Source organism: Corvus kubaryi, unplaced genomic scaffold (assembly GCF_017639235.1).
Source record: "Corvus kubaryi isolate FWS band 111438036 unplaced genomic scaffold, C.kubaryi_AGA036_p1.0 37236, whole genome shotgun sequence".
NCBI classification, from domain to species: domain Eukaryota; kingdom Metazoa; phylum Chordata; class Aves; order Passeriformes; family Corvidae; genus Corvus; species Corvus kubaryi.
Window position 1 is genome coordinate 2,886,580 of NW_024581067.1, and position 14,077 is coordinate 2,900,656.

The 14,077-nt window shown below is 44.2% G+C and overlaps 1 protein-coding gene across 6 annotated transcripts in view; it reads right to left on the reverse strand.

The window, feature by feature from the left end:
• MELK (maternal embryonic leucine zipper kinase) overlaps positions 1–11,698 on the reverse strand; it is a 32,926-nt gene extending 21,228 nt beyond the window's left edge. For 2 of the 6 annotated variants that reach the window (XM_042023134.1, XM_042023135.1), the window contains exons 1-10: positions 11,526–11,698; positions 11,106–11,207; positions 10,725–10,810; positions 10,186–10,302; positions 9,516–9,659; positions 7,932–8,000; positions 6,747–6,839; positions 5,579–5,677; positions 1,194–1,262; positions 553–651 (exon numbers count right to left, since the gene is read on the reverse strand). In XM_042023134.1, coding sequence (XP_041879068.1) covers positions 553–651; positions 1,194–1,262; positions 5,579–5,677; positions 6,747–6,839; positions 7,932–8,000; positions 9,516–9,659; positions 10,186–10,302; positions 10,725–10,810; positions 11,106–11,207; positions 11,526–11,613 — 966 coding nt within the window. In that variant the 5' untranslated portion in view covers positions 11,614–11,698. Of the gene's footprint in view, positions 1–552; positions 652–1,193; positions 1,263–5,578; positions 5,678–6,746; positions 6,840–7,931; positions 8,001–9,515; positions 9,660–10,185; positions 10,303–10,724; positions 10,811–11,105; positions 11,208–11,474 lie in introns of all 6 variants that reach the window. The other 4 variants (XM_042023129.1, XM_042023133.1, XM_042023131.1 and 1 more) reach the window with 4 other exon arrangements.
• Positions 11,699–14,077: the final 2,379 nt, after the last annotated feature.

The window sequence follows — 14,077 nt, forward strand, 5'->3', positions numbered from 1 at the left end:
GAGCCCATGTCTCTGTTCTCTCTCTGGGAATTTGTTGTATTTTGAGGGGTTTTTCCCCTGTTCTACCCTGTTTTTGTTCGGTGTTAATAAACAGTTTGGTTTTTTCCACTTTCCCTTGCTGTGACCCACTTGTCTTACTGGTGGAGGAAAAGGGGAGGCCCTTTTCCCTTTGGAGGAGACACTCTCTCTGGAGTGTTTCCTCCTGAAGTTTTGTCTCCAAAGCCAAGACAGCACATTACATGAAGTATTGCTAAAGCAGACTAGAGAAGGAGCTGGTCATTCATACGTGGAAGTACTTCATGTTTTGATGAGAATTCTGTTATTCTGCGGATTCAGCTGCAGAATATAATGAAAGCACATTTTAAATTTCTTCTCAAGAGAAATCAAGAGCAAGTAATAATATTTTGACAGCTAAAAGAATCAGAAAAAGACCACAGCCATCGCGAAGTTCACCTTGGAACAAATAATTTCATACCATGCACTATGAGGATGGTAGTAAGCCAGCAAATACTATATGAAATGCTTTAGTATTCATCTGACCAGAGTACTTACTGGGTATTTACTTTGCCACTGAACAGCATCAGAAAAACCTTGCATGAGCCAAGGGTGACTTAACAGGTGTTGGACTGTAATCCGCTTCTTTGGGTCAACCTGGTGGGCAATAAAAATCAAAGTGATACTTAAATTGTGGAGAAAAAGTGAAGAAACAATTCATCTTCTACACAGAATGTTAGGAGGGTTAGGGACAAAACGAGAAACCAGTACTGTTTCAGAGCTTCACCAAAAGGAAGCTCACGCTCAAAGATCTTAGCTGTGAAGAGCAGTTATAGAACCTACCGTTACGATAGATCTCCCAGGGATATGCAGCATTGGCTAGATGCCTTAGGTGTAGCTCAAATGTATATTTGCACTACAAAACAGCTCTTGTTTTTATAGCACATCAAGAACAACCAAACACATGCTGTTTGAAGACTTCGTTAAATCATTTCAACTTTGCTTAATTATTTTTGTAATCAAACATTTTTCTCAAAGATTTTTCAGCTGAAGGGAATATTAATCTTTTCTTCCAAAATTTGTAATAATTAAACTTCTTATTTAAACACAGAATGTTTTTAAAATATTTCATTGATGTAATGTTTTGAACCAATGCAACAGTACTTTATACATCTATTGAATAGAAATAATACCTTTACCTGGAGCATTTGGTCAAGGAGCAGTGTACTACTAGGAGAGAGCCACTTTGGAATACTGTATTTTCCTCTCTGCAAAAAAGAAGAGGATTTAGAGCTAACACTGAACCTCAAAAGGAGCTACCAAATTACTTGGACAATAGTGCCATCTACACTTTGTTAAAAAAAAAACCAGCAGGAACATGTGAATTTAGCTTTAAGAGTGACTTGCATAAATGTCATGGCAGTACTAAAACCCAGCAGCATTAGTTAGGAAAATGTCATGTTTGAATCACCAGTTGCAGTTTTCATCCAATCTGCTTGTGTGACACTTGCATCTCCACCCACTTTTGCAGCTAATCTGCTCCTTCCTCTATTGCCTTGGTTCATCATATCAACTCAGAACTGAAGTTGTAGAAGTGCAAACATACTGGAGTATGAATGACTGATATTAGCACAGTGAAGATTCACTGCAATCACTACTTTTCAGACACTAAAAGTACACCACCCTCAGTATTAAGATACTGTTTTTTGAATACGTGACATCTAACACTAAACTTTTGATCTCATACAGTAGACAGGAAAAAACTTACAGATCTAGCAAGTGAGATTTCTTTCAATATAATTATTTACTGTTGGTTTTTATTTAATTTTTGATCAGAAGAAAATTGAAAACAGCTCCCAGATGTGAGGTGTAACAGTAGCTGAAAACCAAATTCACCACCAAAAATCATTTATTTCTCAACAAAAATTGAGAAAAAAAAAAAGTAGTAAAAAGTCATTGTCAAATAACATAGCTATCATTTTGTAATGGCAGTTTTCTTTCTACAGATAAATGCATTAATAACAAAATAGTTGGTGTTATATGCGGCTACATTTCTAAGCACAGCATGTATTGCTTTAACATCACAGATTAAAGAATTTCAGTTACATCTTTACAGACACTACTAGTAAGTTATTCATGAGTAGTTCTGCAAGCTGTTTTACAACACAACTTTACTATGAAACTAAGTAACACGGGTAATCTACATTTTGTTTTTAGTATATTGCTACAGAACATGACATAACAAAAAGAAATTCTCATCTATTGTACTGTAGGCAGTACTGGATGGTACATAGGTTGTGATATCTACCAGGTGCATAACGTCATACCAGAAGCACATTTTTTTTAACAGAAGTTACATCACAGCTTAATTTTTCAGCCAAAAAGTCAAGACACTGATTTAAGTATTCACAAGTGAAGAGACGTTGAACATTCCAGGGAATTAACGCTGCATGTAAGTCATAGGATCTTAATTAGATTCAAGCAGCAGATTTTGACTTTGTTGATTTGAGCAACAGGTTTGAGATGAGACTACAATAAATTTCAGGGTTTAAAATGTGTGACATTTAATTCCACAATAGTGGGTGTCCTCATTTCAAACAATTTTCAATTCACAACCACATAAAATTAAAACAAATTCAGAGTGGAAATAGCAAGCACGCATCTTAACACCTGCAACGATTGGGTTTTGACTACTCCCAGACTAAGGTTTAAAACCTCATTTGTTGTTTCAAGCTCACTTCAATACATTCCACTGGCAAATATTGTGTCACTCCAAACAACTCAATTCATAGTTCCCGTCCATGTTGGACAACTGTACACAGAATCATCTTTGATATTCTTAATTAAGGTCTCCATTTCACATCTGACTTCTCTGCTCAATGAATGCCTTAAGCAGTTGGATCATTTAGCAGGTTCTGCATCTTGGTGTAATGTGCAGCAGAAAGGGTTTTGTCATCCTATGACAGCATGCTTATAAGTGGATACGTTCTCAATGTACACTGAGCTTCTGGGTAGACAACACAGTTCACACCACAAGCAGAGAAGGAAAGGCAGCTCAAGTCTACTGACAACCCAGCTCTTTCCACTTCATAGCAGTTTTACTGAGAAACTGTAAGTGCTTGCCTGCGTTATTTGGACAACACTTCTAATCATATAGTTTAGTTTAGGTAGTCTTGCAAAGAGCAGGGAGTTGGACTTGATGATCCTTATTGCTCCCTTCCAGCTCAAGATATTCTATGACTATATGAGTAGGGAAGTCATGTAATTTTAAAGGCATCTCATCTGAACATTAGCACCTTTACACAATCTCTTTGGATTAGATAGTTGTAGTGGTTTGGTCTGAAATACTCATTACTGTTTATCTTCTGTGAGATAAGAAGTAGGAGAAGTGCAAAGCAGGCACCAAACTTGAAAGAATATAAAGAAGTTTATTAGCAGACCTAAAAGAGGGAAAAAAAAAAAATTATACCACCTTCAGAACTCTCCTCCTCCCCCCACCTTCCTCCCTTCTTCCACTGACAAGGTAAAAAGACAACCCTTAAGATGTTCAGTCTGTTTACCGCTTCCATAATAACCTTGTTCAGTCCATTTAGAAAGAGAAGTCTCTTCTTGCCCATGCTATGAAAACAGTATCACAACAACCCAGCCGCCCACTTCCAAATATTGTTCAGTCCATCTAGGAAGAGGTCTCTCTGTTTGTATGTGGGTACCTTCCCCCGACTTGCAGCTTTTCCCACAACTGCTTTTGAGGGTCCACTCTTAAAGTTTTTTGGGGTACAATTTTAAGGTTGAGCTGTTCAGAAACAAAAAACAGAGGCCCTTCTCCTTCCCTGGGAGCAAAGGGTCTTCCTCATCTTCATCGTTAGGACTATCTCTGGGAGCATCTCTAGGAACTGAGGTTTTCTCCTTTCCCATTTGGAGCAAAAGTCCTCATCTGGTCCATCTCTCCCTGTCCAAACTTCTCATAAAATTACAGCTGCGTCAGCATCTGCCTATCTCGGCGCAGGTGCTTTTGCTCACGAGTTGAACACTCCACCCCCCATATCTTCATGAAATTACAACGGGATACTCTGATATATCATAGCTTCACAACAGAATTTCAGCTTTAAGCATCTCCTCTCTTTCTCTTCCCTCAGGTTTTCAGCTCTTCACAGCAATAAAAGGGTTAATCTCACCTCGGCCTTGCGGCTGTGTGGCTTATCGCTGTTGGTCACCTGACCTCTGCCGACAGAGGTGCTTTCCCTGGCTTTCCCTGAAATCTTGGCCGCAGTGGAAAGGTGGAAAGGGGGGGCATGGGGGGGGGGGGGGGGGCGGGTCCGAGCCGCTCTGGCTGCCCACAGCCCTGCTGCGGGGGTCATCCTGGAGCTGTGACCCGGCCCAGCCCGGCCCGAGCAGGGCCTGGGCCGGGCCCACTGGGCCCCGCTCGGGCCCCGCAGCCACCTGTCCCAGCGCTGGAAAGGAGAGAGAGCCTGGGGGGGGGGGGAGTTTGTCTATTCTTAAGTGTGTATCACAGAGGTGGTCACAACTTTAAGTGGCTTAGAGAATTGTCCATATTCAAACTGGCCAGCTGATAGGTTCTATCAGGTCCCAGAGGAAACTGTAAGCACCCCTTAGCAAGGGCATCCCTTCCAGGACTATGCTTGCTAACCTATGACAATAGTCTTCGCTTTTTTGGTTTGTTCCCTTTTTTTAATTTTTTGAAGTTCTCTCCAACAACTCAAACTAAGCTTCCTATAGATTTTCTGTCAAGGTACTCACGTGTACTCCAATTCCAGATTAAAAATCCACACTCTTTGATGAAAAGACCAGGTGCTTTATAGAGCTCAGACTGTTATACACCCTGAAAACACTCCCTGTGCAAACCAGTGTCAGTTGCCTCCTGCCAAAGTAGTCCTTGAATATTCTCAAGGAGGGGTTTTTTGGTGTTTTTTCAGACATATCAGACTCTTGGTGAAAGGAGAATGAGGTAGAGGAATCCAAAGCCCTTACTCTACACTGTTGTTCATCATCCCACTCACTTTACCAGAGCAAGCTTTACTTACATAGATTTTTATGGCAGCTCAGAAGTGGCTGGCAGAGGTGCATGTGTGATGAGGAACATCACTGTTTAGCCAAATCAAGAGGAGTTTACAGGGAAAGAACCAGTAACTTAATTATACTATTTACTATTTATTCAACTCCTTTTGGGAGGGGAAAGCATAATAGCAGATGCGGAATCCTGCTTTTCCTAGACATGAGAATGGCTGACATTTAAGAGTACTTTTAGTAAATCCATACAATACAGGGAGAAGACAGATAAACACTCCAATATAAAAGTCCAGCCCACTAGCAAGAAAATGCTTCTTCTGAAACTCAGTTTTCTACTGTATCATAGGACCAAGCTAGAGTACTGCACAGGCTGAGGGAAAACAGAAACAAATCCACAAAATACTTATCAAAAGAGTGGCAAAGCATAACAAAATTCAGCAGATAAGCCTTTTTGCTCAAGGCACAGCTCAATAGATTCTGGCATCAGAAAGCAAAAATCTCCCATAATGCTTAGTGATTCCTGTTCCTTGTGTATTCTAGTACCATCAATACCTACCATGATCTTCCTGTAGACAGCCATGACATTATCATCATCAAAGGGGAGAAAGCCACACAGCAGAGCATACAGCAGTACTCCCATACTCCAAATATCTGCCTAAAAAATAAAAGTGAGAGTTCACAAGGCTCATCTGTCTAAAACAGCTTAGAGACAGATAACATTATCTCCTTTGGCAAAGCCCACATGCAACTCTTGGAAAGTAGGCTCCTTAACTCTGGACAGAAAACTCTTACAGTCCAAGTGAAAGCATACAATTTTCAATTCACTCAGACTAGAGCAGTAGTAAAACCATTACCCTCTCCTTAGGTTGCCAAATTGCTGCATTACTTTCAACCTACAAGGATTTCGCTGAAAAAAAGGAAATCAAACTCATCAGAAGGGATTTTGTACTCAAAAGTATTAGTGATTATGACAGCTGTCAGTACAGTTACAATCAGCTTTAAAGCCCCACTGGTTCTTATCAGTATAGACATGACAAGGCCTACGTGCCTCATACTGCAACTCCCACTTCAGTCATAGGATAAAGGAGGTTTGAGAAGCACTGACTTTGTGGAAAACAAAAAGAAAGCAAGAGTTAGAGGCCAGAGAGAGTGGTGCAAAGGAGGTAAAGGAGAAAAGACTGACTATCCAACAGCACAGACAGTTGGGAAGTTTGAGGAGATTGCAATTGCACCATTTTGAATGGATTGACAAGGGCATGTAGAATCTTCTAGACATGGAATCAAAGTTGGATAAATGCCCCAGTTTTTCTTCTCTCTAATTTTCCTACACTGCACAGTACAAAGAGCAGGTTTTTATACAGAATTTCAAAGGCAAAGTACACGAGATATTGAGACTGCACAGAAATTTGCAGTAAGACTTGGAAAATTAACAGAACAAATTGCTGCTTGGAATAACATAGTAGAAGGAAGGAATTTAAGTTATCTTTTGCAGAGCAACACCTGGGGACAGTGAAGGATTAGTCAGGGATGAAGAAACCAGGTGCAGAATCTGTGGTCAAGAGCTATTCCAGGCTGTGACTGCTCTCAGTCACACAGCTTCTGAGAGCCACTGAGGCAATGTGACATTGAAGAAAGACACTAAGGGAGTATATCTGAATCCTACCACCTTTAAATACATGGTGGGCAGGAAAAAAACCACCCTAACCCACAATTGTGACATCTACCTCTGAGCCAATGTATGCTTTGCCCTGAATCAGCTCTGGTGCTGCATAAGCTGGGCTTCCACAGCAGGTGTTCAGATGGTAATCAAGGCCACGCTAGAACAAGACAGAAAACTGATGACACAGCAGCATTGGCTCTAACACATATAGTGACTTCTAGCAACAACATATTAAAGACCTCAGAGGCTTCATTTTCCAGTGCTGTGTATATACAGTCACCTAATACTTTGCTTTGGTATAATATATGGCTTCACTAGGCAAAAAACTGTCCAAGACCAGGAGAATCCCATAAATGTTCAGATGCCAAGCTGCTCCTTCACATGTTATCCCAGCAGCCTTTTCTGCAGCTCCTCCTTTGATAGGCATACTTCCCTTTGTGACCACAAAGAGAACAGATGGAACTTGGGAATCAGTAATCCAAGAGCTACTGGGCACGAGGCTGGTTGGATATTTATATAAATATTTAATGCAATAACTTCATGAAGAACCACGAAAATGCTTCCTTATTAAAAACATGTTATTCCTTAGCCTGGGCTTTGTTCTAAGCAGATCAGAGTGAGATAACATTGTACCAACAAGATGGTAGTCTAATACTCCTGATTTCCTGCAAGGTGCTTTAACTTGACTCAGCTAAAACAATCTGAGGACTTTGGATCAGTAAGACCTTCTTCCCATCAAATTCCTTCTTACCAGCACCCATCTCATATGTGAAGACGACAAACAGAGCAGTAATCTAGAAACCAACTTTAAACTTGGTAAACAACTGAGTACAACCATGTGGACCCAGGGGTTTTGTAAAGGTAAGGGGAATCTATTAGATTTGATCCACAATCTCCACACATGGACAAATCTTATGAAAATGACACATGCCATTGAAAGTTATTGGGGAAAAATGGACACCAACATCATCTTTACAGTGCAAGCCTTTGTGGGAGTAGGTACTCTACACACAAGGCAATCTGAAAGATGAAGTGTAAGAGGACAAAATCTGATATTCTGCTCAGAAAATGCAAAACTGTCTCACACTCTTAAAGGCCTACCAAGCAATTAGCAGTGGGACAATAACTACACAAACAGTTCAAAATCAGGGCAAGGCTCTGCACTGCACCCTGAAGTCACGCCTGAAATTCTTATGTACGCACTGTAGCTGATTTAGCTCTGCTCTACGAGAGCAACTGACACCCTTACCTTTGGCTTTGCACAAAGTCCAAAGTCTATCAGCTTCAGATTATGTTCCTCATCAATCAGTAAATTTTCCTAGTAAAAGAGAAAGTGGTAATGAATTTTTCCATAACACCAAGTATCCAAGAAACCATATTTTCTTACATGTTATTTCTTCTTGCCATTACCAGCCAGAATTTACCTAACGTTCTCCCCTGGAGATTTTGACCTGTTGCTAATGAATATATCTGATATTCCAAGTGGGGAATACAAGCTCCTACCTGCTCAGAAAGGCCTGGGGGGCTGCTAGACAGAAAGCAAAAACTGTGAGGCAGCAGCCTGCCCTGGTAGAAAAGGCAGCCAGTGATATCCCAGGTGGTGTGAAAAGAAGCAGAGCTGGCAAAGTGGGAGAAGCCAGCTGCCCTCTGTTCAGCACAGTGAGAACAGCCCATCAAGTTTCTGCCCACCCTCTAGCACAGGAAAGACACAAAACTGAGGTAAGCTCCGTGGATGGACACCAGCCTGTCCGGGGTGCTGGAGCACTTGTTCCATGAGGAGAGACTGAGGGAGAGATGGTTGTTCAGCCTGTAGGTGATAAAGCTTCAGTGAAGACCTCATGGCAGCCTTTGAATTCTTATGAAGGGGGCATAGAGTCAGACCCTCCATAGAAGCACATGGTGGGATGATGACAGTCAGTAAGGATCAGGAGACATTCAGACCGGTACTAAGAAAAAGCCTTTCTCATAAAAAAGGAAGTGAAGAGCTTAACAAGTTTCCCAGCAACATTATGCTGCCTCATCCTAGCAAGAGGTCCAAGATGTGACTAGATGAAGAAGTTTGGTGTGAAGTGTTTTAAACAGGAGATAAAAGCAGAAGCCACTAGAAGTCACTTCCCAACCAAGCTATCTCACAATCCTATGAATCCGTCAGGTCTCCAGCTACAATCCAAATCCTTCCAAGAGGTACACAGAAGGCTTTGCTTGGGGAGAAGTCCTTTGGAGACAAGGATTTCATGAGCTGTCTAGTAAAATGCCTGTACCCTAAGGATATGCTTTTCTCAGTTATCAGTGTCTCTGAACATGCAAACTTCTAACCCCTTCTAGGAGAAATGGTCTCAGTGCTTCCATTCCCTAAGCCCACACTTAATTCCTGGGGTGACAGTAAAGCCACAGGATCAGTGGTACATCTCTCCCCCTGCCCAGTTCTCACTTGTTTATGTTGTGGGAGTCACATTTTCCTTTGGCTGTCAGAACAGAACAGCTTGCACAACAGAGAGAAACCGTAACAACTCCCCTTGGGTATAAGCTGGAATAAAGAGGATAGTAAAAATGCCTAACCAACAGCCAAAGTCAAATCCATGTCTGCTCCACTCTCAGCTGGAGTGCACTATTCTACATCTCTTCCAGAGGAAGCTTCTTCCTCAGATACAGCTTCATCCAGCTCAGTTGAGGTACAAAGCAATAAGTAGAAATAACACTTTGAGCAAATGTTAGCTAAAGACCTCTAAGTACAGGAGAACAGAGAAGACACAACTCACACCAGCTCCATTCAGACATATAAAAGTGGGTCTTCATCAGTATTTGTGCAAATCTGACTCCTGTTCAAACTTACTGGTTTGAGATCCCTGTGGGCATATCCCTGACTGTGCACATAAGCAATTGCTGAAACAATCTGCCGAAAAAATATGCGAGCTTCTTCCTCGGAAAGGTGGTCCTTAGAAATGATGTAATCAAACAGCTCTCCTCCAGGACAGTACTGCATGAAAGCAGGAAAAAAAGAATACATTTGGGATACAGTCAGGGTATCTAAACATGAACAAGGGCACTGGATAGCAAGAAGGCACTCTTCTCTTTCCTTCCCTCTGCTTTATTCCAGCAGCAACCAGGCATGCCCCAGGCCAGTGTGCAACAGATCCAACCAGCCCAAGAGCTCAACTCTTTCCCAGTGCTTGCCACAGCCATATCACACTGCCATCACAGGCGACAGAAACTGCCTAAAGGTGACAACTCAGTGGCACTTCTCAGGTTCCATATATTCTGCTAGTGCTATTTTTGGAGTGTGAGGTGGGAATTAAAGTCAGTTTGCTTATTGCAAACAGTAAAAAATGGCTTTTATGAGACAGAACACATTGTCAGCTTCATTTCTAAACTATGGCATCTTGGACACAATTATCTCACCATTGAGATAATTTTCTAAGAATTGTTTCATTTGGACTCTGCTACCATCTACTGCTGTGACTAAACCCAGAGATCTTTGCCACAGCAGAAACACCATTCCTTACCTCTAAAACCATGAATATTTTCTTGGGTGTCTCAATCACATGATACAACCGACAAATGTGCTGGTGACTCAAGTCCTTCATGGCATCAATTTCTAATTTAACACGAGGCAAGTCATCCTAAAAGATCACAATAGCAAGGTATGGAATTGCCAATTAGTTTGACAGCCTGTATATCATAGTAAGCCTGCACATCAGAACTGCTCAAACTCAAACCAGCACCAGCTCTATCACTGCTCACCTGCCCTCCTCACACAGTAAAACCCAAAGGGGCAGATGTACAATAGCTACTATTCTCATCAGCATTCCGTTTGACTTACAGTAGTTTATTTAGTTATTTAATATTTAAAGCTGTAACTGCCTCAGTTTTACAGCCAGAGAACATTGCCCTCTCCACATGAGGGCACAGGATTTGTGGTGCCATTAAAATTATTTCAAATCTACAGCATCTACCGCTAGCCCACAGTGACAGGTCGTACCCATGTTCCTGAGAACGCCACAGGAACAGCATGTTACCAACTCTGAAATATCTTTTGGATTACCTGTAAAGCAAGCTTGTCCATGATTTTTATTGCAACTTTTTCACCAGTGAGACGATGTCGCGCAAGTTTTACCTTTGCAAACCCACCTAGAATTTGAAACAGAGACATATAAAGCTCTGCATGGTGACCAACTTTCTCATCCTGACGACGATCTCAGTCGCTCTGAAGCAAATACCATATGCACAGCATGTAGCATCTTTTCTAGAGGAAGAAGCAATTGCTGCCACCACATTCCATTTACATTTCCACAGTTCTGCCCCGCAAAATTACACCGACAAAACATGACCCACAGATTCTGAAGTAACAGTTAATCTCTCAGATAAACACTGAGGTGAGCGGACACATCACACACACTTGTTTGCATTCACAGACTGAGCCCACCTGTACCGACTGTTCCGTGTAATTCATAGTACTTGAGAATTTCCTCATAGTCACCTCCGGCCATTCTGCGACCCGCAGGACGCGGGCAGCTCTTCTCAGCACCTGGAAGGGGAGACCGCAGATCGCGCTCATGCTTTCGGGCACAGGAAAGGACTCAGCTGCAGCCCCCGGGGAGGGCGGAGCGGCTACTATTCTCACGGGCCAGGCACGGCTGCCCGGCGATAGGCGCGGGAGAGCCGCGGTCCCGAATCGCAGCGGCCAGAAGACCCTCGAGTCCCATCCCATTCCCTGGGGCGCTACGGCCAGGTGGCCCCCAAGTCCCACCCCGTTCCTTCGGGCGCTGCCGCCAGGAGCCCCCCCGAGTGTTACCCCGTCCCGAGGCAGCGACCAAACAGTAGAGCAGCCTAGAGAGACCGTTACCGTTCAAATGTCCCGCTTCCGGCCGCCGGGATCGAAAAGCCAATCTCCGCGCGCCGCCGAACCGGAACAGGCGTGAAGGGACTGGCATGCCGGGAGGGAGGGAGGGAGGGAGGGAGATGGGGAAGCGGTGCTGCCACAGTGGGAAGGTCTGCGCTGCCGGCTGGTTGCTAACGCGGGTGGCCTCGGCCGAGACCAGACCGTACGGAGACAGAAAAGAGCGTCTGCCTTTCCCAGAAAGCGCGTACCCAGGCGCAGCCGTCGGGACCGGAGCGGAGTCGGCGCTGCAGGGGCTGGCGCCACGCACAAGATGGCGGCCGAGGTCGTTGCTCCGAGGAGGTGGTGCCTTCCAGCGCTCCCGTCAGACTTTCTCGCCAAAGGCCCGGCCGCCCGTGGCTGCCATTCTCAGTACCACCCCATCCTGCCCGAGGCACGGCGTGTTTCTGGCGCGGGGCAGGCGAGAGTCTCCATTCTGAGGTATATGTTTAGATGACCACTAATAGACAATAGGTTCATTACTGCAGTATTGCAGCTTTGCTCTGTACACGCGAAGAAACACAAGTCAGTTTGTACCCCCGTCTGCCAGTTTTTTAAAGAGGCAGGAAATGTGAGGGGGACAGGGCAGGACACATGAGTGAAAAAAGGGAAGAAAACATGAGGGGAGAAAGGGCAGGAAACGTGAGGGGGAAAGTGTGAGAAACTAGAGGGAAAAGTGGGAAACATGGGGGCGGGAAATGTCGGAAGTATAGGGGTAAAAGGACAGGACATCTGAGGAGAAAAAAAGGGCAAGGGAACTGTATGGGGAAAGTGCAAGAAATGTGAGGGGAGAAGGGCAAGAAACATGGGGGGGAGATTGGGTTGCAAAATAATCAGCTTTTATCAAAATGTCCACAGCAAAACCACCCTGTGTTGCTCCCTTAGGACTCTGCACAGGCTCAGGGCCAGCTCTGGGGACCAGCCTGGTGCTGGCAACAGGGCACTAATCCTCTGTCCATGCCTGTGCCACCGTGCAGAGCCTGGAATACCCTCCTGAAGCAGGATGGCCGTTGCGAAGAGCCCACTGCTTGCTGAGGGCATATGTGTCCATTTGGCAAGGCAAGGTGTGGACTGGCTGTGCAGGCCAAATACCTGTGCCTCTCAAGGGGCAGGATCAGAGAGCCCCTTTTCTGTAGAAGTACATGATCTTTGTTCTCTTGGGACAGCTATTTGTCACTTTCATCTTCCCATTGGTACTAGCACTGGATACTATAGACTTCCTCTAGGGACAGGTCTTGGTTGATGTGGTCATTCCACTCTTCTTTCTCCTTGGCAAAGGTTCCATACTAACAGGTCTGATACCTCCCTTGTCCCTGCCCACTGCCTGCTGTAGGCATGGGCTTTCAACAGGCAAGGTGAAGGACTGAGTGAGTAGCAGGGGCTGTGCAGGGCAGCTGCCTGGCTCTCTGCCCCTGCAGCTCTCACCTGCACACTGAAGGCCAGAGAAGGTGTTGTTATTGCCACCTCTTGTGCCTCAGCAAGAGGTGCATGGTGCTCCCCTTCCTCGGGACCTGTGGTCAGAGCTGTCTCAGAGGCTGTGGCACCCACTGGAGCAAGAAATGCTCAGGTCACCAGCTGCCTCTCCTGCTGCCTCTGTGCCCATGCTGCTGAGACAGCTAGGCCTCCTCTGGGAAGCAGTGTGAGGGTCCTCATTGTTCACTGGGCCCAAGGAGTTGTCCTAGATGTTGTAGCTGACATCATCTTCCCATTGGGACAAGCTCTTGGTCTTTTTTGTCTTGTCCATGAGACAATTTTTTTCACTGTCATCTTCCCCTTGGGAGAGCTCTTTATCATTGCTGTTTTCCCCTTGGGACAGGTCTTGGTCTATCCGGTTTTCCCCTTGGGACGGCTCGTGGTCTCTCTCCGGTTCCTGTTGGGACATTGTCTTTCCTGTAGGAGACCTCTTTGTCATTTTCCTACTGGGACATGCACTATTCTACTTCTCTTCCAGAGGAAGCTCCTTCCTCAGATACAGCTTCATCCAGCTCAGTTGAGGTACAAAGCAATAAGTAGAAATAACACTTTGAGCAAATGTTAGCTAAAGACCTCTAAGTACAGGAGAACAGAGAAGACACAACTCACACCAGCTCCATTCAGACATATAAAAGTGGGTCTTCATCAGTATTTGTGCAAATCTGACTCCTGTTCAAACTTACTGGTTTGAGATCCCTGTGGGCATATCCCTGACTGTGCACATAAGCAATTGCTGAAACAATCTGCCGAAAAAATATGCGAGCTTTGTTGTCTTCCTGTTGGGTAACTCTTTTGTCATTGTTCTCTTCCCTTTTGGAGAGGTCTTCATCTCTCCTGTATTCCCCTTGGGACATCTCTCTGTCATTCCCATCTTCCCCTTGGGACGTGTCTTTGTCATTGTTGTCTTCCCATTATGACAGCTCTTTATCACTGTAATTTTCCCACTGGAACAGCTCTTCATCTCTCCTGTATTCATCTTGAGACATTGTTGTCCTCCCTTTCAGCCAGTTCTTGGTCTCTCTTGTCTTCATTTTGGGACAGCTCCT